Genomic DNA, 25,101 nt, shown 5'->3' with positions numbered 1-25,101 from the left:
GGTCAGCGTATGCAGCTGGGGAACCACACCCAGGACTGGCACTGGCCAGGAATGACTTGCACAAGTGATCAGAGACAGTATTTCGTTTTCCTAACTGGATATCGGCATCACTTGAGCACTGGTTGTAATACAAATTGGTAGGTGCCTTGCATCTGTATCAGGTAAACTGCCCTCTAGAGCAGGGTGGCTTTTAAAGCTCTCACTTGCCCTAAATTTGCAAAGAGAAATATGAATTTCAAAGATGACTGGTTCTCATGGAGCAGTATTCCCTGTTGAAGCTAGTTGCATTTTAGGCAGTTCCCTCTCCTGTCTTGCTCTTCCCGAGACTTTTCCAGCAGGTGGAAGTGCGCTGCAGCAGAGGGAGATGAGTGACCATCATGCTTTTTGCTGCCTAATGTGCCTCTGAGTGCAAACCTTAATAAGGCTGGGATGTAGGCAGCCCGTTCTGTCCTTGGATAAACTTAAAATGATTAACCTGGCTGGAATGTGGTGGCTTTTTGTCATTAGTGTGTGGGGAAATTATCGAGATTACGTTGGCTGGCTGCCTTTGCACTGGAAACACGGAGAAACTCAAGTCAAATCCTGGTTTGTTTTCAGAAACCAGCTCACCCTGCTCAGGAGGTGGGTCCCTGTTTGGTTTTAAATTATAAAAGCAGTGTCAAAACTTAAGTATTATTGAGAAATGTGATAATTAGCCTGGACATACCCACAAGTGAGATGGGATCTACTAAGACCTTTTCAGCTGCCTTCTGTTTTGTGTGCTTTAGGCATGGTACAGCCTGCAAGCATTGCTGTGGGACACACCTGTCAGGAGTGTCTTTAATGCTCTCATTCCTTTTATTCTTGCCTAAAGGATATAGAACTGGTGGCTAATTAGGTGACTGACTCTCACTGGGAACTTCTAATGCCATCTCTAGTGAGTGTGACGAAAAGTTGGACTAAGGCTGCTATTTAAAATGAAGCCTGCCTTTTATCTCCCAGCTACCTGGAAGACTTGGAATGCAACTGAGAAGCATGGTTATAGCAAAGCTCAGCTGGTTGGCTTCTAGGATGTTGTAAAGGAGATGTGGGGAGGAAGAAGTGTCTTACGGGGTGGTTTCTGCTCACCAAGATGTGCCTCACTCCAAAGCGTGGCTGCATGGGCTTCTTGGAGACCTGCTTTAACTCTAGCATGGGGCAAGTTGCTGCTCTGGATGTGTAGGTTGATGGGACTTTAAAGGCGTGTGTTTGACCAGCTTTTCTGTATGCAGCTGGACCAGATCGAGACATCTGGTGATGCTGGAAGGCAGTGAGGTGTGTTGCTATGTACCCTGTCACCACTTGCCTTCCATGCCACTTGATCCCCTCTCTCCCATGCAGCTGGTGTGCTGTTCTCTGACAGCCAGCAAAAGCCAAGAGTCCCACAGACTAACTACTGCTTACTAGAAGCAGTCCACGGGTGAGAAATCATGGTTTAAAGTTAGCACTAAAGTCAGCTACAGCTCAGACAAGCAGCTCCAGCATCCTACAACCAGGTATTTGTACTGGAAGTGATCCAAGTGGTAAGCAGCAGTGGGGGGGAAAAAAAATTTTAAAATCTGAAAAAAGTAATTAAGTGGGGCTTAAGAACTGACTAGGCTTTGAATGACCCGCAGGTTAGTGGAAGAAGAGCAGGTTGCTCCAAATCTCAGCTGATCTCTGAATTTGTTCTGTAGAACAGGTGTGTGTATGTATGTACTTGGCCAAACAGTGGCACTTCACAGGGGAGGCATGGCAGAACAAAATCTGCAAACTTGCACTGTTTATTTGTCTTCTTTCTCCCTGCTTCTGATAGCAGAGATAAGCATCTTTTCTGGAAACATGAAGTACTTAAAAATCGTAACCCAGCTGAACACTTTGTTGACTACTGCAAGGTGGTAAAAACAATGCTCCGAAATGTTAGCTTAAGGCAAATAGGGATCTGTGATCCTGCTAGAGTATGTCCTGCTGAGCATATATCCTTAAAAGGAAACATGTGGGTTACTTTCCCCTCTTGCATCCTGTTATTTAAGCTATTTTAAGTACTTGTCTGGAGGAAGCTAAGCCAGAGCTTGAAACAGCTTTTGGGTTTTGTTTATTGTGGCTTTGCTGCGCCACCTGCATATGGGCAGAAGATGGTGCCGTACATCACTGCAGTGACCTTTCCCAGGTTTAGTACGCTGGTGTGCATGCATCTTTCAGTAGAAATAGGAAACTTCAGATGTGCTGTAGTTTCCTTTCCATCAGGCAGATTATAATGAATCCAGGCTGTAGCTTGTCTGTTAAAACAATTTCGCTTTCTTCCATTAGTAATTCTGGGCTGTACGCCGAAGGATTTAATTTGGGATAGCTTCTATTTTGACAGCCTCTTCAGCTGTTGAATACCGTTTCAGGTTTTGTTAGAGAAGGATTTTAGACCACCTTCTGTCTAAAGTCTAGCCTTGTTGCAGGACATCCAGCAAGGCACCATATGGTGGGCCTGCAGTAATGCTGGAAATAATTATGGAACTTGCTGGTGCTGCTATTGTTATACACTGGGACAGAGACTGGACTTCCTGCTGAAAGAATGGCCGTGGCAGTTACACATGCTGATCCAAAACATATTCACATGCACATAGAACACACAATAGCCTAAGAGAAAAAAAAAAGACCTCTTTAGGCACATAAAGAAATGATGTCTATAAAATTACCATGTTACAAAAGAGGCCAGCTGTTTAAATGATTGCATTATACAAGGAACAAATAGGGGTATCTCTTCTGCACACAAGCACTTTTCATTTGCAGCTTTAGCATTACTTTTTTTTTTTTTTTTTAATGCTGCTACTTTGTACGTTTGACTGTGATGCCAGAGGGGGAACAGAGAAAGCGGGGAAGGGAAGCAGCTGGCCTGTGGGATAGGGGTCTCAGGCCTATTTGTCATGTTAACATGTCAAGAAGCCTTTAGCCCTGTAAAGAGAAGAATGGGTCCGTATTCTACCACAGTCAATCACTAGTTAAGGTTACTCGACTCTGCTACCAAGCTAAAACCACGGGCTAGCACGTCCACCAGGCTTTAACACTTAAATCTGCCCTTCTGTGGCCAAGAAGCTAAAACTTGAAATAAGAGCGTCTTTACTGCAAAACCATTAACTTGGTGTGAGGTCTTGCAGTTGAACCAACAGACCTGTCTTGTATGTAAATCCAGTTCCCAAAGTGTCTGGGACATAGATGCCCTTTTAATCTATGAAGTAAATCAGTGATTAATTTTTTTTTCCCAGGATACTATGGAAGACTAACTCTTACAGGTGGGTGTTTGGGATGTCATTAAGAGTTGGAAGAACTTAGGTCCTGAGACCCAAGGGTTTAGAGTGAGTTAAGGTGCATTACTCAACAGTGTGTGTCCTTCACGCTTGATTATGTGTGTCTGTCTGAGCCCGATGCAGGTGCTGAGAGCCACTGGTGTGCAGCCCCTCCTGATGGGCAGCATCTTTCCTGGTGCTATGCTCCTGAGTCGCATGCGCTCACATGTGAGCGCACGTTTCAGATGGCGCTTCGTGCTGCAGAGCTGCTAATTTCTTTTTTTTTTTTTTTTTCAGTGAGCAGAGGTAAATCTTCTTTGAACTAGGCACACCCAGGGGACTGGGAAGATACCTCTTTGCAGGGGTGAACAAAACCCTCAAAATGGGCAGATGTTGACCCAGACTGCAGTAAATTCCTGATATCTGCCCTGCAGCCCTGTTTGATGTTTGCAGGCTGAGATTGAGGTCTGCCAAGCAAGTGTGAATGGACAGACAATGGCCTGGGCTAACTCCTCAGTTGCATTTCAATCAGTGTTTTTAAGTTATGGCTTCTGTTCTGCAAGCAAACCAATATAAATGCAAGGCTGGGGATTAATTCCTTGAACTAGATTGTACCCTTAAAAGACATGCAGGGCTTCATATGTAGAACTGAGCTCTGAACAGGTTTAAGCATCCTTTTACCCGGCATCTCTCCAATGTATTAGAGATGGGACTTTGGAGCTCAGTTCCCTACTGTCTCACCCAACGGGCTTCTGCCTCATGAAATACCATATATTGTGTTTTTCCCTTTCACTTCTGAATAGGCTCAGATGTGGCATATGCAAGCCTGGTTCAGAAGCACTTCTGAATGCTTAAGCTAGACATCTCAAGAGAAAAACCTTTACCAAATCTGAATCAAAATCACACCCGTGATCCTATCAAGGATACAATATGTATTTTGGAGTCTTATCTTCTCTGTCTTCTCTTCTTATCTTCTTATCTTATCTTAAGAAGTCTTATCTTCTCTGTCCTTTGCCTACTAACATTTGGATAGATGTAAAACTTATTTTTTTAGGTGGTGGATTGATTGGAAGAAGTGATGAACAGGTGTTTCTGGATTTGCCTGCTTAATTTGGCAGCATGGCAAAGGATTGTGGTCAGTTCCGTCAAGCACAGGCTAAAGCAATGGGTGTTGGCTGTAGGCATGCTGAGGGCGAAAGCAAAGTTTTGTTTCGGGTCTGTAGACCCTGGAGATTAGCAAATCCCTTCTTGCTTGATTTTCTTTACTGGCTGCGAGGCAGGGAAAAGATGCATGTTGTGGAGTTAGATTTAGTAATAAGAAAACTGTAATGGAAGAAGCTGTGATTTATCTAGAGGGGAAATAGTTCACTGATGACATCTCAGGCTGGACTGTTTAATAAAGCTTGCCTTTGTAAGCTTATATTTTTTTGAATAAAATTTTAAAATTGAAGACCAGACAGCAGCCTGTTGCTATCATTAATCATTGGCCCAAACCACTTTATTTCATCAGCATTATTGTAAACACTGACATTTCATAAAGTAGTTTAATGTATTTATTAATCCACTGGAATTGATGCTGCTCTTTAGTTTGAGACCTAGGGACTGGGGTGTAGGAGGAAGTACAGGTTTGCACTGTGTTACTTTGGATGTTTGTCACTAAGCATTTGAATTTCACCTTCTTGCTAACTTATAAAAACAATTTTAAAATCCCATATGGATCTGGAAAATGAGGAAGGTTGGAGTGGTGGTGAGGACGTGATGCTTGCTGGAACATTGCTGCGGAATAAAACCTAAAAACCACCACTGACAGCTCATTAAAAGTAAACTGACTTTCAAAATTTGCTAAAAAAAAAAAAAAAAAAAAGGGGGATTTTAGGGCTATCCTGTTTTTTTTTTTTTTTTTTTGAAAGTATCTCCCTTTAAGCATAAATACTCACCCCAGTGGCTGTGGTGTGGGATTCCCTCTTGAACAAAACTAAATACTGGGGCTGGTGCAGCTCTTCCATCGCGCAGCCTGGGGAGTCAGCAGCAGCCTGCAGTCTGTGAGGCTGTTTGGGCAGCAGAAGCTGTTGCTTGAGTGGACTTTAACTCTACAGCCTTAGGGAGAGGCTGCTGCCTTATAAATAGCAGAAAAATCTTCCTGTGGGGAATATGGGCAGAACAGTGGCTGGGCGAAGCTGAGTGGGGCCGGGTGCCTTGCAGCATTGCATGGTTTTGTTCAGCTGGTGGTGGTGAGCTGCACTTGGCAGTGCACCATCATAGTGCCAGGATCTCTGGAGGTGGGGGAGAAGGTAGCGCAGCTGCTTAAATGCAGAGACTGCTCTCATTTAGCCTTAAAGAGCTGGGCTGATGTCTTCAGTACAGGCACTGTTGACTTTGCAGAGCCTGTGGTTGAATGACGATTGTAGGAGACTGCCAAATCTCCACCTCCTCAGCCCATCCAGGTATTCCCCACCAGCAGCAGTAATCCAGGATTGGTATCTCCACACGGCCCCAGCCCTGGGGAGGAGATGGCAGCTCAGGCACTGAATTAACTTCCCTGGCCTGTCTGTGATACTTGCCTACAGCAAAGGGATTTTAACATCACTGCCGAGCCAGTAACAGCACACCATGCCCTGAATCCCTGTCTCTCCAAACATGCTGGCAGGTCATACTTATGTCTTGGGATGTGAATCTGGGCCGTCGGACTGCTTCAAATGCTCTGGCTGCTCGTGGACCCGACTGCCGAAGCCTGAGTACTAGCCATGCTGTGAACCACACTGTCTGCTCAACCTGGTTAGCCTGAGGAAGGAGGCACACAGCCTGTGCCTGTCCATGGTGGCAGCAAAACCTCACTTGCCTGGAGAAAGGCTGGGGCTGATGGATTTGCCCTGTGCAGTCAATAGATGTGATGACATCCCCAAAGGGGTTGGGATCTGTTGATGTGAAAAGCTCCAGATTCACACTAGATTCTTGTTTTCTTTCTTCCCAAATCTAGTAGGCAATAACATCTCCCTAAGCATGCAGTGCTGCTGTGGCTTGGTGCTTGACTGTCAAAGCAAATGTCCTTGCAGAGCATTCTTGGGCAGCATTAAAATATCTGGCTGCAATTTTCTGTCAGCGATAAATGGAGAACATCATTATCAACATGATTAAAAAAATGTAAATGCAGAGCTGACTTAGTGTTTTCAGTTCAAAAAGTAAGAAGTGCTGTGTTTCATTACTGTCTATTTTTAACACAAAAAGCCAGCTGCAGTTAGATGTAAAAAGAAACACTCTGGAGATCATTTATGAAAATGCAGATGCTCTGTTGTGAAACTTCTACACCAGACTTGGTCATGTGTGCTGAGAGCCATCCTGGTCAGCTCTGTTTTGAAGCTGCTGCTGCCCAAAGCCAGAGAGATCTCATGGCTTGTGCTGGGACCCTCTCTGAGGATGTGCTGTGTGTATTGTTGTGGTTTAACCTCAGTCGGCAACTGAGCACCACACAGCTGCTTGCTCACTCCCCCCCTCCCCGGTGGGATGGGGGAGAGAATTGGAAGAGTAGAAGTGAGAAAACTCGTGGGTTGGGATAAAAACAGTTTAGTAATTGAAATAAAATAATAATAATAATAATGTAATAATAATATACAAAAGTGATGTACAATGCAATTGCTCACCACCCGCCAACCGATGCCCAGCCAGTCCCCGAGCAGCGGCCCTCCCGGCCAGCTTTCCCCCAGTTTCTGTGCTGAGCATGACGGCACATGGTGTGGAATGTCCCTCTGGCCAGTTTGGGGCAGCTGTCCTGGCTGTGCCCCCTCCCAGCTTCTTGTGCCCCTCCGGCCTTCTCAGTCGGTAGAGCATGGGAAGCTGAAAAGTCCTTGACTAGTGTAAGCACTGCTCAGCAACAACTAAAACATCTGTGTGTTATCAACATTGTTCTCCTCCTAAATCCAAAACACAGCACTGTACCAGCTACTGGGAAGGAAATTAACTCTATCCCTGCCGAAACCAGGACAGTATTTACCGTGTGCCTTTGATTCCTGGTGTATTCTTGGTTGTGTCTATTGAATAGTGTACTGCTTGGGCTTGGTATTTTTGCTGTGGTTATCCTGCTGTGTGTCCGTGTCCTGCATGGATCTTGCTTTCAGCAAAGATGAATGGTCTACGCAATGTGGCCCCAAAAGAGGTGTGCTGTGACAGGCCACGCTAGGAGATTCCTCCTTACTTCCATGTCTCGCAGACGTCCCCAGCGTGCAGGTTGCTCTCCATAAAGCACTTTTGAGCATGGGGGCTGTGTTTCTGCCCCGCTGTCTGGGGCTGGTCCTGCCGGGGTACTGGCACATTTCTAAAACCTCCTCCTGCCCCTTCTCTTCCTCAGACCTCAACAGCAACGGGTTCATCTGCGACTACGAGTTGCACGAGCTCTTCAAGGAAGCCAACCTGCCTCTCCCTGGGTACAAAGTGAGAGAGATCATCCAGAAGCTCATGATCGACAGCGACAAGAATAAAGATGGGAAGATTAGTTTTGAAGAGTTTGTCTATGTAAGTGGTATTTCTGAATTTCCAGCAGCCTGGGGGGACCCTTTTTAGACAAAGCTAAGGAAGGGGGTAGAAGAGGTTGAACCTGGCTTCTTGGCCACTTACCCTAATCCTAGTTTTCTTTTTACGGACTTACGACTTTTGAGGACTTGCCATGTAAAAACCGGTTCTTTGTACAGATCTCTGCATATGACCAGTCTTTTGTGCTGTCACTGCCAGCCTTTAGAATTGGACAGAGGGGAAATATGTTGGGTTTTAAACAAAAAACCAAAAAGAATCCACATGCTTTTCCTGTCTGAAAACTTTGTTGGAGGCTGAAAGACCATTTCCACATGAGGTGACAACTGGAAAAAAGACCTCCAGTTCTCCAAGCTTACAGTATTGACTGGAAGCTACTCAGTTTTTCCAGGCACATAGATGAATGCTTGTTTTCCCAGTGAAGCAGTATAATTTCCTTTCTCAGTTTAATGGGATTACAAGTATTTGCTAAAGATTTGAGAGGGCATTTCAAGACACACTTGGAGATGTTGATGATGATCTAGGAAACTTCAGATCTGTTTGTTGCCTTAAAAGGGAAGAACAGGAGTAAGGAGATAGGAGAAGCTAGAGGATGGGTCTAACCTTCAGCCTTTTTCTGTAGAAATAGGTCAGAATTTTCTTTCTTTTTTTTATTTTTACAAAAGCACAACACTTCTGAGATACTGGTTCAATATCTATCCCTTCATCCTTTTTATACTCTGAATGCTGAAAGAGTAGTAAAAGTATGTGCAGTACATTGAGGGAGCTGTTTTTATGTCAACTATTTTTCTTGATATTTCATCTTCACCTTCTGTTCCTTAATTGTTTTCAGACCCTCTGAACTTTTGAGTTCGGAGTCAACTAGTAAGTTGGAGTTTGTTTGCAGTTTGTGAACACTTGCATGCTGGGTGCATGTTTCAGCTGTTGGTTTGAGCTGGTCCATAACTCTAACTTTGCACTAGGAAGGAAGAAATAAATCTATTCTGTCACATTTGAATGGTACCAATGATTGAGTAAACATGAAAGGTCTTACGGGCAACTAAGCTATACAGTAGAAGCAATGGTTAGTTGTAGGATTTTTACAAACGGAACTGTTGCTGTTTTTTAACTCTGAGCACTTTTGCTGGGGTTTATGGTACAAAGGATGACATGAACTGACTTGAGGTTGGGGCCAAGTGACTTAGTGGTATCTCAGCATTAAAGCACATATTTTCAAAGAAGGTATGCAATACCAGTAATTAGTCCAGCAAATTTTAAAATAAATCAATTGTATCAAAATCCTTATGCTTAAAACCAACCAACCAGAAAACCCAAAACTTTTGGGCTCTTGAGTCTTCACTCAGCTCTACCGGATCACTGGGGTGAGCAAAACCTCTGCATGCCATCAGGAGATAGTTTAACTGCACTGCATCAACATCTTGACTTGTCACCTTCCCTGTGTTTAAGGGACAGGTAAGGTGTGATAGCCAGCAGGCTGGCCCTGCGGTGACACCTCTGCAGCCAGGTGGGCAAGTCCCCTCCTCTCTTTTTAACAGAAGCACTTTTGTTGTTCTGCTTTACAGTACTGTTTCATTGCCTTTTTCTGAGTAGTGTTTAGAGAACCTGCATACGTTTCATTTGTTTTCAGTGTGGTTGCAACTAATTTGGTTAAGTTTTGAGGGAGTTACAGTAGGCTTTCAAGCCATTGAATGTATTTTTTTTAATAGTTGCTCAGTTCTGTAGGACCTCAGGACCACTAATAGTAACATACAACCTGTGCAAATGGCACGTGTAATCTTTCTGCACTAAAGCATCTCTTCTGCCCTCAAACGTGAGGGTGTTTGGTCAGTTAGCCCAAGCCTGCTGTTGGGGGAGGAGGAATCCTTACCTGGAGCGCTCGTTGTTACACATTATTGCAGATTTGACTGTTATACACTTACAGAGAATTGTTTCTTGGGTTGTGGACAAAGTCTTTTGTGTGAACTAAAGTCACAGTCACACGAGCATCTGGCTTACACAGAAAGGTTAAAATTGCACAACAGCTTTATCAACTTTGGTCCTGCGGAAACTGCTGCATGTGTACCTGCTTTCAGACTGCAAAGGTTTCACGTTTTTTTTTCTCATGGTCTCTTGAAATCTACTCAAAAAGGTAAATGTATGTGAGGTACTTCATGCCTAATGCTTCTGTTTCAGTAGGCACTTGCAATATGCGTTTGAGAGAGTGGGACGACTCTCTGCCCACTATTCATGTTAAATTTAATACCACTACACCTTTGCTGGGCCCTTCGCATTTGCTGATTTTACTACAAAGTTTGCTTTGAAGCCGAGAAGAAGTAACTGCTTCTGTGGTCCTTTCATTTTATGAAGACAAGTTTTTCTTAGCTAACAGAGCACTTTAAATTGTAGATTTTCCAAGAGGTGAAAAGCAGCGATATCGCTAAAACATTCAGAAAAGCAATTAACAGGAAGGAAGGAATCTGTGCGATTGGGGGGACCTCAGAGCTTTCCAGCGAGGGAACGCAGCACTCCTACTCAGGTATCACTCTGCCTTTCAGTGCCTCTCTTGGGTGAGTGGAGGCCGTATGCCAAAACCAGTAGATTTCTACTGCCCTGCCATGTGCTGTGCTTTTGTTCTCCGATAGCTGAATGATCTCACATCAAGGTGAGAGCAGGACATAATTAGAGGGTAATGCAATATTAGCAGTGTGTAAATTAAATGTGTGCTTATTTGTTTTGTTAACTGTGCTTGCTGATGAAGTCCTTGTGTCACACTTGCATATAATAAAGTTGTTGAGTAACGAGTAAATAACAGGTAATTGGAAGTGAAAGTCATATTTCTTTAAACTTTGTATGACTAATAAAATAGCGTGGTAATGATAGTGGGGCTTTTATTTCCCTGGGCTATTGTACACTGATTCTTTTGGGAAAATCTTTGCTATGTTATGAAAAAGCCTGTATTAAATTTACAATTGGTTATCTTAGAGGAAGAAAAATATGCCTTTGTAAACTGGATAAACAAAGCCCTGGAAAATGATCCTGACTGTAGGCACGTTATTCCAATGAACCCAAATACAGATGACCTGTTCAAAGCTGTGGGAGATGGGATTGTGCTATGGTAAGTCATGATGGCTCCTGAATTTAAAAAACAAACAAACAAACAAAAAGAACCCCACACACCAAAATAACTTCCCAAAACTGCACTTAGGGGAATTTTCATCCTATTCTAGGCTTTTTTGTGACTAGTGTGTGTGCATAATGTTTTGCATGTATAAAAAGGGGCTCAGTCACCCAGGCTTTCATTGTCATTGCATTATGCTTCAGCTTTGATGCCCACTTCATGAACTGGTATTTTTGTTTAGTGTTTTTGTTTGGGCTTGAGACTGAGTTTGCTGAAGGGGAGAAGGTGTCTTGTGGGAGCAGAAGTTGTCCTGGTGCAAACTCAGCCTGATGCTAGGTGGCTTGGGGGAGGGCAGATGTGTTAAATAGCCCATTTTCTTGGATGTTCAGACAGATGGTAACCTCTGTGGAAATGTTAGTGACCTTATGAATTAACCCCAAAATGGATTTTCTGGGAATCCTCTTGTTGCTTTTGATAATAGCTGCACTAAGTTAGTAAAGTAACTTGTTTTGCTGCATGCTGAAAATAGAAGGCATCCTGGGCTGCTAAACACCAGCTGCCTTCTATGTATGGGGTTTCTTTTGTCTTTCATTGTTTTTTAAATGTAAGTGAATTAATATAACGGAGAACTGGATCAGCCTGGAATTTCAGTAACTCTGTATCAATACACAAAAGACGTTTAGTGGGCTGCCCATTAACTTTCATTTCTTTTCTTTTTTTTTTCTTTAGCTTGTGATTTTATTTTTTTATTTCCCCAGTTTCAAGTAATTCAGGTCTTCAGGCAAAGACTGAACTGAGTAGGAAGTAGTTCATAATATAAAGTAAAAACATGCCATGTTTTCTGTTGACTAAAAATTCATTGCGCTCACATGCTCCCCACTGAGCTCTCAAAATGTTTGTGCTTTTTGGGGGCAGTTTTTTCTTGCCAGCAGCAGTACACCTTTACAATAGGAGGAAGTGCGTTGTCTTACTAGAATCTGCGGTGGATGTCAACAGAGCAATGAGTCTTCGCTAGTTCAGTGACTGCGCTGTGAATAATTCATGTGCTCTTTTTGCCCCAGCGGCTGAGATCAGTAGTGGCCAGTAGCATGTTTAAGGTTTCAGGCTTAACTATTAGTTACAAATACATTCTTGATAACATAAATATTAACTCCTGATTTACACAACCTTGATTTAAAAAACAACAACAAACAAACAAACAACACAAACCCCAACAAGCAAAAGGAAATGTACTGTGGTGAGTATTGTAACAGTGCATTGAGTTTTGCTGAGATTAAATACTAAATGTTGTTCAAATATTATTGTTTTTCCTCCTACCAGCAAAATGATTAATCTTTCTGTTCCGGACACGATTGATGAAAGAGCAATTAACAAGAAGAAACTCACACCATTCATAATTCAGGTATAATGCATTTCTGTATTTTTGCTGAAATTCGTATTCAGATAGAATCAATGAAAACAGTGTAGTGGCTCAAGGCATTATTGTGGAACTCTGGAAAGGAGCGAGTTTTATAACTTGCATTTAATTATTAAAGGCAGTTTTGTACTGTGCATAATTGACAGTGCTGTGGGTACAGTTCAAAAGACAAAAATGCTAACTTAATGACAAAATGGGTAAAATGGCTGAAATGCCATGCGCACCCGATACTGCTGCAGTGATTACATACAGCGCTTTCTTTTTAAAACAATATGGTTATGGGCGTTGGCTATCTATGAGTCATTTCATAGTATGACAGGTTGTTTCTGTGAGGATGCCTGTGCGTGCGTGTGCGTATAACTTAACACTTCTCTAGCCTTATTCTTGTTGACGCCACTAGTTGCAACTAACTCAGAGGCTGAAACTAAATACCAGAGGCTGAAATTAAACCCTGGTGCCTAGTTCAGTTCTTATTGATTCAGCCTGCTGCCACCACAGCTCTGTTAAAACTTCAGCTGGAAGGCGGCCGGGAGTGTTTCCTCCGAGCTGCTCATGTTGGAGCAAGGACGAGGGGGAAATCTCCGCTTTGCTGGTGCTGGATGAAAGGCAAAGCAGCATCTCCCCTGGCTGTGTCTCACTCGGCTGTGCTGTTCGCAGGAGAACCTGAACCTGGCATTGAATTCTGCATCCGCCATCGGGTGTCATGTTGTCAATATTGGTGCAGAGGACTTGAGGGAAGGGAAACCCCACCTGGTCCTTGGGCTTCTCTGGCAGATCATTAAGATCGGCTTGTTCGCCGACATTGAGCTCAGCAGAAATGAAGGTAAATGAAACTATAAATGATTACTTCTAAAGCATGAGCACCGCATTGCTTGCGCTGTCACCTCGAGCCCCGTCGCTGCCTCTTCCCTCCCCTCCTGTCTGCTGAAAAGGTACTAGCCTTCAGGTTCATCAGGGCATGTGCCAAGCCTGTTTATAGCTGTGAAGCAGGTTCAGGTGGGTGGATTGTGCCATCCTGGTAATGTGTGTCAGCCTTGGAGAACTGGCTGAACACAAGTCTGTAAATCAAGATGCATCTTGGCTCAGGCCTCGCGGTGCGAATGAGCGTGTTGCTTTGTGATGCCTCGGGCTGGGCAGGCTCTCCTGGTGTGCATTGCCCATAGGTATGTAACGGTGTTGGAAGATGGCAAAAGCTGCTTGCATCCTTTTAGGATTATAGACAACTGCACAGCTTCCTTAAAAAAAAAAAAAAAAAGGGGGGGGGGGGGGGAGGGAGGGCTTCAGCTCTTTGGGAATGTGTTTGCAATGACTTGCTTCTCCTAAAAATCCTCCTTGCTGCTGTCAGTGGTGTAGCTGAGCTCTTGCTTCCTTCTTGGTGGTTCTTGCTTCCTTCTTGGTGGGGGGGGGCGGGGTGGTCCTGCATGACAGCCTCCACAGTTTAAACTTTTCAAATAATTCAAAGAGCTCTGTTATTCCTGCATGGGCTACCAGAGCACCCAGATGGGTGGAGGGGCTTCAGTGTGTTTTATTTAAACTTCCCAGTTGTGAAGTGGTAACATGGTTTGGCTTAGATTGAAAATTCATGGCAAGGGAAGCACCAGCCAACTGAAAGGGTGCTTATCTTGGCTTCTCTGGCTTTTTTTAACAGTGCATATGAAACTGCTTGGAAGCACTTTTTCATTGAGATAGAAGTACATTTACATTCAGCTTACTGTCATCAGCTTAAAAGGCTGCATGTAAAATCCAGAGAATTTTGTTATACAAGAAAATGGAAAATATTTTTTACACACAGTTTTCTAGATCATTCATGCTTTTCTCTGTGTAACAACCAACTCAGGAAAACTCCACTAATACCCAGATTATTTTGACTTAATCAGTAGTTGGTACTTCTCCCCCTGAAATGTTGCTGCAGCTCTAATTCTGGCATGCAGATTTGCCTCTTGAAAAGTCCTTCCTTCCCCTCACAAGCACGTTTCTTCTAGCACTGGCTGCCTTACTTCGTGATGGTGAAAATCTGGAGGACCTTATGAAACTATCCCCAGAAGAGCTGCTCCTAAGATGGGCCAACTTCCACTTGGAAAACGCAGGCTGGCACAAAATCAATAACTTCAGCTCAGATATCAAGGTACCGAGAGCTCTCCTGGCCTGCACATGCCTGGGAAAAGGCTGGGAGCTGGCCAGGGCTGTATTTGCATGTGTAAATGAGGCCCTTCATCCGCAGACAGGACCTTTCTTAACCTTAATACACTGAGTGGGCTTAACAGGGGTTTTATGGATGGTATATTTAAGGTACTGCAGTGTTGCTCTCTCTTGCCATGAGGTTGAGCCCAGTGTTGAACTGTACGAGTGTTTCCTCCAGTGCTAGTGGAATCCTGCTGCAAAGCTGTTGCATGTTTTAATGAAGTAGGAAACTGGTATTACTTGTGTTTTCAAATGTTCTTAATCCATCTTTTTTGATGGAAGTAATTTTTCAAGGGCATGCAGCTCGCTCAGACAGGGTGAAATGCTTAGCTGCATCCCTGGAGAGCATGACTTCCACTCGCTCTTGGCAGGTGATGGCATTTCATCCAAAACGTCATGGGCTAGAGAGAGGAAGGGAAACAAGACCCCTTATTCTCTAAACTGGGCTGAGTAGAAATAGGAGCGGGGATTCTTACAGCTATTTTTCAGATGTGAGGGGGTGGCTCTTTTCTCTCAGCACTAGTGAGAAATGGAGGGTCATGACTCTTGGTCAGTGTGGGGTTTTTGGGCACTGATCTCAGCAGGTTTCTGGAGCTTATTCACATGGCCAGCGGTTTTGAGGAGGAGAAAGAGGACTGAAGTGGATTGCAGGTTAAAGGACTGTTGAGGTGGAAAAAAAAAAAAATTGATAATTGAGGTGCATGGGGAGCCCAGAGCTCCCCTGTGTGTGTTCATGCATGCATACACACACGGTCACTCTTATTTCCAACTTCAAAATTACTTACAGCTTTGCTGATAGCTGTTGGCTTGTCTGGTGCAACCCATAGGCTGCTAGGATATCCTGAGGACCTTATTAGTGCTGAGGACTAAAAGGACTTGTAGTTGATAAATAATTACTGCAGCTATTTGCTCCTCCTAGTTTGTGACCTTCCCTGGCCTCTCTCTTTTTAGCTATTCTAGCTAATGGGCAGTCGCAGGAGAAAACATTCAGACTTCTTATAATCAGCTTTTTGCCTGGACTTTGTCTTCGCTCAGCCACTTTCATCATTGCTGTAGCAGTAGGAATGGCTGCCGTGTTAGGTATTAGGGCCACCTTGGGGCATCTGGCTGTGGGGGCCATGAGAGCAAGCAGCACGGGGTCACTGCCTCCTCCAGCCATTGGAGAGGAGGCTGTAACACCAGACCTTGCAGCGAAGGCAGCTTTCAAACAGTTAAACCCCATAATTTTAATCTTAAATATTTCTAACCTTTTCCCTTTCTGTTTCCTTTTCTGCTGCCTGGATTTCTGTCATCATGCTCTCTTTTAAGCTTACAGATTTTGGTAACTCAGTAAAGGTACATAAGCCAATTATGCACAGTGACTTGTTAAAGATGAGCCTGAAATAAATTGTTATAGTGTATTCACTGCTGTGCGGGAGACCTGAATTTTCTTTTTTCATCCATTTCAGGATTCCAGAGCTTATTTCCACCTCCTCAATCAAATTGCACCTAAAGGGCAGAAAGAAGGAGAGCCTCAGATTGATATTAACATGTCGGGTTTCAATGTAAGTATTCAGGCTGTTGTGTCCTCATGCTGTACAGTTGTGAACTACCTGTACCCTATAATTGCCCCATAACATCTAGGTAACCTGGTATCTTAATTTCTAGAGCATGTAAAGTGTCAGTGGGCACGTGCGCACCTCGGGTATGTGCAGGCCTGATCACTACCTGCCAATTAACACATATGATTGAGAAATCATTTGTGGTTTTGCTCTGTTTGGGAGCATGCTGACTTCTGCTTTTGAACCACCAAGTTAAAAAAGCATAAAACCTGGAAAGCATAAACCTTGGAAAGCGTATAAACTTGGAAAACACCATGCTAGGAAAAATACCAAGAGAAACCAGGACAATTACATCCACAGCAGCAGGGATTAGCATGCATGTTTCATCCCTTTGATTAGCGACTGATACCTAACGAAAGTGGGCGGAGTTGTGACATTGCCCTCAGGTAGCAGTCAGGAGCTTCCCATCTGCTTTGTAGCCCAATCTCTTCCATGACAGCTCTTGTCTGTTGTATCCCCGGCAGGAAAAGGATGACTTGCGGAGAGCAGAGTACATGCTTCAGCAGGCAGATCGGCTTGGCTGCCGGCAGTTTGTCACGCCAGCTGATGTGGTCAGCGGCAATCCCAAACTGAACCTGGCCTTCGTTGCCAACCTGTTCAACAAGTACCCAGCACTTACCAAGCCTGAAAACCAAGACATCGACTGGACCCTACTGGAAGGTGATGTATCAGTCACAAAATTAGCAGGAGGGAAATATCTAAAGTAAACACTTGTGTCACAAGAGGCTGTGCCCAGCGGAGGTATCTCCATTGAAGTAACACCTGTGATTTGAGGCTTCAGTGCTGCAGTGGTTGTTTACTCATTTGGGGCAGATGAGAAGGGTACTTAACAGCCTGTTCAGCTGCTCTGACCCTGATGTGGAGCCTGAACCTGTAGGAGCACTGCCAGCAGCCCATCAGTCCCCATGCCAGGGCTGGGAAGTTGGTTTTGCCATTTCCTGCGATGGGCAGGAGCACCTCAGTAATGCAGTGAGACGTTCATGAGAGCACTAATTGTTGGCAGAACTGGGATTAGGACTTTGGCTGCCTGGCTCCCAGACGTTAGCAGTTAGCTAACATCCACGTGAAAGACCTTCCTGCTACTTTTTCTTGCAGAAAGTGCAAAAGGTATGCTCTTCTGAGGCCTGGAGAAATCAAACTGATATCCAAAACTAGGTATCAGGGCAACCCTCTTCCTTTGAAAAAATTATAGTAGAAAAAAGTACCATTTTTCTGCTTGAAAACCTAATTGATCAGCTATGCTGCTCAAAGCTCCCTGCCTTGCAAGGTGGAAAACCCTGCACAGCTTTGAGCTTGCAGAAGTTGCATGAACCTGTTTTCTCTTATCTAGGAGAGACACGTGAGGAACGGACCTTCCGCAACTGGATGAACTCCCTTGGTGTGAATCCCCATGTAAATCACCTCTATGGGTATGCGTTAGGCTCTTGGGAGAGACTCAACTAGATCAGACTGGAGATGTGCCCACACTAGTGTCCTGTTGCCCACAGTGCCAAGCAAAGAGTGATGGTGAAAGAAAGGGTGATGGTGGGGAGTGGGAGATGTTCACTGTACCTTCCCTGCAGTCCGTAGCTTAGGGATTTCTGAGCCAGCACTTGGCACACCAGCAATTGGCTTTAAGGGCTGGAGACTGTTTGTTTTCCCCTATCTTGTGTAAATTGGTACCCTGAATCCCAATACATTTAGATCTGCTTGAGCAACTGCATTAGAGCAACTGGAACTAAATTCCCTGTCACCTAATTTTAGGGCTTAACCAAGACATCATAGTTAGGAGGCAAGATACTCTGAGTCCCTGTAGTCAGTAGAGAGAGGTTTGGATTTTATGTAGCAAAATTCTTCCCTGGATCTGTTGCTGATTACCACGCTAAAACCTGCTTTAGCTCAGCAGCTAGCTGATGTTAAGCATGAAACATTTCTCCTGCCCTGAAAACTACAAAATGTTTTGAATTTTTTTCTTTTTAGGGTTGTTGAAATTGCAACAACTTGTAAAGAGTAGTAATTATTCATGATGTGACAAAGTCAGAGTGCATTTAAATCTTGAAACATTAGGCTTAATCAATGTTTTCCACTTTAGCGATCTCCAAGATGCACTGGTAATACTACAATTATATGAAAAGATCAAAGTTCCTGTTGACTGGAATAAGGTTAACAAGCCTCCGTACCCTAAGCTTGGAGCAAATATGAAAAAGGTAAGCATTTCAAAAGACTTCAAAAGAAGCCATGGACACTAAAAATTCCTATTTGAGGCTTCCAGTCAAGTGAGTGTATTTGTGAGTGATTTTCTGTTTGAACTCTTTTCCTGTGTAGCTAGAAAACTGTAACTATGCTGTAGACTTGGGAAAGCATCCAGCTAAATTCTCCCTGGTTGGCATCGGAGGACAGGATCTGAATGACGGAAACCCAACGCTGACACTAGCCTTAGTCTGGCAGTTGATGAGAAGGTAGGACCTGTCTCAACCATGTAAAACTTGTGAATGGAGTACAGAGTTTGGGAAGTTTTTTGCCACAAGAGCACTGCAGCACTGGAACAGGACACCCAGAAAGACTGTAAAACCTCTGTCCTTTGGGGGTTTCTGAGACAGAGCTGGACAAAACTGTGGCAGAGCTGATCCTGCTGCACATGGGAACTAGAGCAGAGACCTCCGGAGAACCCACTGGTGGATCTGTGAACATCCTGCTGACCAGGATCACCTCTCTCTCGCCTGCTCAAGTCTGGTCCACATGCAGAAACCCTAAGCAGGAATGTTTACACAACTTTTATGTTCTAATTTTTAATTGGAAATTGAGAGAGAAACATTCCAGGGCTGCTTTATAACCCCCTTCTGCATTGGAATGGGGGGAAAGAGAAAATAACAGATAAAGTTGATCGTCCTTTTCCTTATCTATTTCTGAAGAATTCTAAGATGATGCAAATATATATCTGCAAAATAGCTGCATGGTAGCTCCTTATTTTAAATTAGAGATCAGAACGCTAACTCCGAAGTTGATCCATACCTTTTAGGTAATGTGTTAACCCTATGGAGCAAATGGTCAATGGTGAAACAGTTTCTGAGCCCAGGCAATTTTGTGATCTTATATTAAAGGACTTGAAAGGCTAGAAAGACTAAATACTTTAACAGAAATCACACTTCAGATAAGATAAATGATTCTTCCTTTTTGCTAAAGGAGTTTTTTAAAAAAAAAAAAAAAAAAAAGCAGAGCTGAGACTATGTGAAGACTTTCCAAGCTGCCATGGGCTCACATTGTATCCTGGTTGCACGCTCACCAGAGCTTTGCCCAGGCTCTGTGCCTAATCTTGTTCTCTCTGCTGGTTCTCAGGTACACGCTGAATGTCCTCGAGGACCTGGGCGATGGTCAGAAAGCTAACGATGACATTATAGTCAGCTGGGTAAACCAGACCCTGAAAGAAGCTGGCAAGTCCACCTCCATCCAGAACTTCAAGGTGCAGGTTCCCCTCTTGCATCCAAAAGGAGAGGGGTGCCTAAAAAGTATTTCCTTAACTGGAGGAACAGCAGGGGCATCTTAGCAAGGGGTTTAAACAGGACAGGATTCAGTCTGTGCTGGGAACAAAGTGGCTTCAAGCTACCAGAGAGGAGACTTTTTAGGACTGCCCACAGTGGGGAATAGCGGTGGGGCAAGAAAGCTGATGGGGCCCTCTTGCATCCAAAAGGAGAGGGGTGCCTAAAAAGTATTTCCTTAACTGGAGGAACAGCAGGGGCATCTTTGCAAGGGGTTTAAACAGGACAGGATTCAGTCTGTGCTGGGAACAAAGTGGCTTCAAGCTACCAGAGAGGAGACTTTTTAGGACTGCCCACAGTGGGGAATAGCGGTGGGGCAAGAGAGCTGATGGGATGATGGGATGGCAGAGGAGGGGAGGGTGGTCAGGCTCTGGGGCAGAGGTGGGGGCTGAGATGCTGGCAAGCATAGGGGCTGGAGCTGGCGAGCATTTGTAGGTGAGCATTGTCCCTTGGGGTCTGGTCAGCAGGGCAGACCTGCTGCCTGCACATTGGTTACTGCTTCGTATTTTCAGAGCACTTGTGGTAAATTGGAGTAATGATCTTGTACTATTATCAAAGGAGAAGCAGCAGTTTGGTTTTCCCTGTGGTCTGGCTGGGAATAATTACTAACACTGCTGCTTTGAAACGGCTTGTTTAAAGCTTGTTTTGTGGCACGTTGCAGAGCAGCTGAATTGAGGTGAGAAGTATAATTTAAGGATTAGACATTCATCTTTACTTGTCTGTCCCTGTATTCTCTAGGACAAAACTATCAGCACAAGTTTGGCGGTTGTGGATTTAATTGATGCAATACAGCCTGGCTGTATCAACTATGACCTTGTAAAGACTGGTCATCTATCGGAAGATGACAAACAAAATAATGCTAAGTAAGTTTGCTATCTCAGACGCTGTTTTGCATTGAAGGAGTGAGCCTTCTATGCACTGGCCTTAAACTGTGGTAAAAACACTTGCAGCTTATTACTGTGGTTTTCAATCTCTTTTAACACTGTACTTTTTAGACAGGCAGCACTTCTTGAAATCTAATTGCTGTCCTTGCCCGTAACGCTGGGGGGAGTAGTTGGCTGGGCTCTCTTGCTTGTTGAGAGAAATGCAGAACAGCCCAAGCAGTTCTTAGCAATGATACTCTGTTTGTTCAGGCGTATGAAGTGCTCAAAGTTTTAAAATTGAACCCTTGCATGTCTCATGTCTCGCTGAATCATCATAGGTTGTCAAGTTTAAAGTATGCTTGTTAAAACATGCCTTTGAAATGTGTGTTATGCGACTGTTCTGCAGTGGCAGAATGACAGCAAAGTTTCTTGCAGATAATAGTCTCACTTGATTATTCCTAAAGAGCAAACAGAAGGGGAAATGTAAATGTTAACTGATTAATCCTTGGTTATACATGCTATCTATTAGCCCTAACAAATATTAATTACAATTTTTTTTAACTGTTGGTAAAGTGGACTTGACATTCAAAGGTCAATTTGGTCTTTAAAGACACTTTCCTCTATTGTGGAAAAGGAATACAATAAAAGATCAAAAAAAAATTTATAAAACAAACAGATGTGGTGTCATTGGACTGTTTGCACATCTTGAATCTTAATGAAGAGGATAATAGGTGAAATCTTGTTGGATAGGGCAGGAGCTGACTTGTCATTTATTGGTAGCAGTCTCGGTGCTGACCCACTCCTCTTTCCATGGTGAATAGGTATGCTGTGTCCATGGCAAGAAGAATTGGTGCCAGAGTTTATGCTCTTCCAGAAGATCTTGTGGAGGTGAAACCGAAGATGGTCATGACCGTGTTTGCCTGCTTGATGGGCAGAGGAATGAAGCGAGTATAAAAGGGTTATCCATGTAAAGAAAAAAAAAAAATGCAACAAAAACCCAACCTGCCACCCTGGGTGCATGAGTAGCAGATCAGCTGTGACCATGGTGAAATGCTGTTGGCCTAGGAACTGTTGAAGTTCAAAGGACTTGTTTTGCTTTGCAAGACAAACTCTTATCAAAATTCTCAGGGAGAGGAGTTTTAACCAACAGACGTGCTCTTTTCCCAAAGGAAAGTTTAACTTATCAAGAGCTCACAGAAATGCATTCATAACAGACCTGCATCTTGCAATACTGCTCTGGAGCTGTTTTCACCCCATTATTTCTCAGATACTTGATGCGTGGTTTTTTTTTTTACCCCTGAGGGCTATAAGGTGGTTGGCATGAGTTGTAATGGAAACAAATCTAATTTCTATCTGCAACCCAGTTTAATTTCTATCATACGGTCCAAGCATATTCTAGGTTTGACCACTTCCTTAACTTTGCAAATAAAGCTACAGTACAAGTTGGGACCTGCAGGCCAGCTCACAATGCTAAATGAGAAATGGATAATTAGGAAGATGGATGTTCCTCTGGTATTCTCTGTACATGGTGCTTTTTTTTATACGTCTATTGATTACTTTACAAATAAAGCATGGCAGTTTTTTCTCTTGCCGCTTATAAAAAGGGTTGTGTTTTTTTTTTTTTTAAAGTTATACTATATATGAGAATACCACCATCCTTGGACCTCTCACAATAACATGATATCATGTTGCCAATGGCACGGTTACACCTGAGAATGGAAGTGAATGCATTTTTGTATGCATCTTGGTTCAGTTCTGTGCACCTAGAAAATAATTTTTACAGAAATCTGCATGAAAACTATAACTTTTTTATTTAAAATGCTGTTGGATATAAAACCATACTACATTGTGGGGAGGTTTTGTGCAGGGAAGAGGCAAATGTTATAAACAGCAGGGTTCAATAAACTGAACAGCAAATGTGCTGGAACATAAAACTATTTTTACAGATAAAAGGAAGCATTGTCGCCAAAGAAGGAAGATGCTGTATCCATAGGATTTAATATTATCTTGCTTTGGCAAGCTGTTTGCTATATTTTGAGATCATATTGCTATTCCAAGCTATTCAAAGTGATGTAATATGGTGGCAAAGCATTAGTTGAAATAAAAACATTTAAATACACATTTCTCTCCTTATTTACACTAACCCAGCATGGCAGCCTGTCCTCAGTTGCTTTTAGCTTTGCTTTGGTTGATCTTTTTGTTTTGCGCCAGGTCCATAGATCTGTAAGATACCCTAGAATCAGGGTGAGCTTGAGGAGCTCTTGTTTTTCAAAATGGGCACTGGCAGTGCAGTTATTCTCAACCTGTGTTTTAGCGAGGTAGCTTCTGTAAAACCTTGCTCTTGAAGTCTTGCTGTGTGCCCAAAGAGGATGTCTGCAGGTGTAGGGGAAGAACCCTGTTAGGGCAAAACCCAGAAGGAGGAAGAAAAGTTGTTCCCTGTGTCAGAGATGTGCCATCTGGGCTCGTTTCCAGAAACCACAGGTCTGGGGGCATAGTGGTAGCTGACGCAAGTCTGGCATGATTCGGGTCTCAGGGTGCTGTGGTGGGAGAGGGGATGCCCAGCAGCCACCAGCTGCTGGGGGGGATTTGCCTACTCGCTGTGTCCAGCAAGGCTGGAACAGGGCCGTGGGTGCCGGAAGGACGTGGTGATCCCAATGCACCAATTCCTTCACTCGTGCAACCCATGGGTGAGAGCTTGGGTATCCAGTGAGCTTTGCCAAAACAGTGGCCTGATAGCGCAGAAGTCCCCAGAACTACCAGTGGCTTTGATGAAAATCAAGAACAATTTGTGTGAGACTAGTGTCATGTAAACAAACTTCTGTGACCTTAACTATGTAAACTTGGTCCTGGTTGTCGCCCTCCTGACCTGTCTGGAATGATTTATTTTTTTTCAGTGGCAAAAACAGGTGGGTGTGTTTTGTGCAAGAGGCATGTTGCAGCTTGTCTGCTGATGGAATGGGCATGAGTTTGTGGATTAACCCAGATTACAGGTTGGTGCCCGGCCTTCTCTTTGGGCATCTTCTTAGGCAAACAAGGTGGCACAGCTGTGGGCTTAAGCCACTTCAAAACTCCCACAAGCCAAATGCTTGGAGGAGTGTGGGAACGCAACTACCAAACATGTCATTCCCCGTCCCATGCTCCAAACCATCCTGTGGTGTGAAGGTGCTGGTGCGAAGGAGCTCTGTTCCAGTGCTATGTTGTCAGTGCTCCTGAACCATGTACATGGCTGTGTACTCACTTTTCTTTTCAAAACTCCCACAAGCCAAATGCTTGGAGGTGGGTGGGAACGCAACTACCAAACATGTCATTCCCCGTCCCATGCTCCAAACCAGTGGTGTGAAGGTGCTGGTGCGAAGGAGCTCTGTTCCAGTGCTATGTTGTCAGTGCTCCTGAACCATGTACATGGCTGTGTACTCACTTTTCTTTTTAAAGCAAGGAGGGGAAAAAAAAAAAACCACCAAAAACCTAAGCCCCTCTTACTGTGACCTTGTCCTCCACGAGAGACTGCTGCAGAAGCAGATCCTGCTGGAAAGTGATTTCTGTTGAAGCAGATGTTACATAGATCATTTGGAGCCCATGGTAAGAATCGGATGGCTTCCCTTTGTTCCCCTCTTTGGGTTTTTCAGGTAATTAAGTGTAATTATATTAGCAAGATTATTTGGGACCTGCAAGGTTCTGCCTTGGCAGTGCAGTGGGCTGCCGTGGGTGTCCGTGGGCGCTGGATGAGTCCCCGGTGGCGCAGGTGACGCACTGCAAACACCCGGGTCGCGCAGCAGGAGCTCCCGCCCCAGGGGAGCCTTTTTTCGCGGCCAGATGCGCGGGGCAGAGGCAGGCGGTGCGTGTGTCTCCAACGTAGGCGCGGCAGCGGCAAGGCTGGGGCTGGGGTGCCATCCAGGGGCAAGCGCTCGGTACTACAGCCCGCTGCGCCCGCGGGGCGAGCGCTGCCTGGCAGGGAGCGGTGCCGCCGGGCCGGGCCCCCGCGGGTACCGGGGTGCGGGGTGACCTGCTCGGGGTCGGGAGGCCAGGAGAGCGCGGGGGCAGTTTGCAGCGTGGAGGACGGGGAATCGCTAACGCCTGAAAACGTGTAGGGCCGTGATGCTTTGGGAATTGCAAGTTTGGGACAGGAGAGCGTGGAGTTGCAGCTTCTTAGAGAAACTTTTGGGTTTAGTGCTTGAAAGATTACCTATTTATCTATTTTCCTTGCTTGGTTTGAAAATGGTGGTTGGAGGGAGATGCTGCCTCCTTCTCAGCCCCCCTTCTCCGGTCAGAAATCTTTCCGCGCCCCTCCTGCAGCTGGTGCTTCTGGGCTGCAATGCCACATGCCATCTTTCCTCGTCTTTAATGGCCAGATGCAAATCTGCTGCTAAGTGCTGGTCCTTCAACGCGTGTTGAGAGGTTGGTGCTGCTGGGAGCATAGCAGGGAATGCTCCATTAAAAGCAAAGGAGAACACGTTTGTTTGAAGCAGCAGCTTCTTCTGTACTGTTATGCCTTATGTGGGCTTCAGAGATGAAAGTTTACATGAGGACTAGTTGAGTGATGGGGACTTAATTTTTCTGTCTGTGTAGGAGATGAAAACAGGGCAGGTGAAAGGGAGGAATTTGGCAGGGAGCTAGAGAGGGGCTGGTGCACC

The 25,101-nt window shown here is 44.4% G+C and overlaps 1 protein-coding gene across 3 annotated transcripts in view; it reads left to right on the top strand.

Annotated features, from left to right (window-relative positions):
• The window catches only part of PLS3 (plastin 3), a 50,206-nt gene extending 27,617 nt beyond the window's left edge, over positions 1-22,589 (top strand). For all 3 annotated transcript variants that reach the window (XM_009287603.2, XM_019474211.1, XM_009287602.1), the window contains exons 3-16: positions 7,618-7,781; positions 10,182-10,311; positions 10,758-10,890; positions 12,214-12,295; positions 12,968-13,133; positions 14,293-14,435; positions 15,940-16,035; positions 16,557-16,752; positions 17,423-17,501; positions 18,164-18,278; positions 18,397-18,530; positions 19,408-19,531; positions 20,346-20,470; positions 21,292-22,589. In XM_009287603.2, the coding sequence (XP_009285878.1) occupies positions 7,618-7,781; positions 10,182-10,311; positions 10,758-10,890; positions 12,214-12,295; positions 12,968-13,133; positions 14,293-14,435; positions 15,940-16,035; positions 16,557-16,752; positions 17,423-17,501; positions 18,164-18,278; positions 18,397-18,530; positions 19,408-19,531; positions 20,346-20,470; positions 21,292-21,424 (1,820 nt within the window). In that variant the 3' untranslated portion in view covers positions 21,425-22,589. The remainder of the gene's footprint in view (positions 1-7,617; positions 7,782-10,181; positions 10,312-10,757; positions 10,891-12,213; positions 12,296-12,967; positions 13,134-14,292; positions 14,436-15,939; positions 16,036-16,556; positions 16,753-17,422; positions 17,502-18,163; positions 18,279-18,396; positions 18,531-19,407; positions 19,532-20,345; positions 20,471-21,291) is intronic.
• The last annotated feature ends 2,512 nt before the right edge of the window (positions 22,590-25,101 follow it).

This window comes from Aptenodytes forsteri, unplaced genomic scaffold (genome assembly GCF_000699145.1).
Source record: "Aptenodytes forsteri isolate BGI_AS27 unplaced genomic scaffold, ASM69914v1 Scaffold265, whole genome shotgun sequence".
Lineage (NCBI taxonomy): Eukaryota > Metazoa > Chordata > Aves > Sphenisciformes > Spheniscidae > Aptenodytes > Aptenodytes forsteri.
Note: the sequence above shows the minus strand (reverse complement) of the source record. Positions and strands in the feature narration are given on the sequence as shown.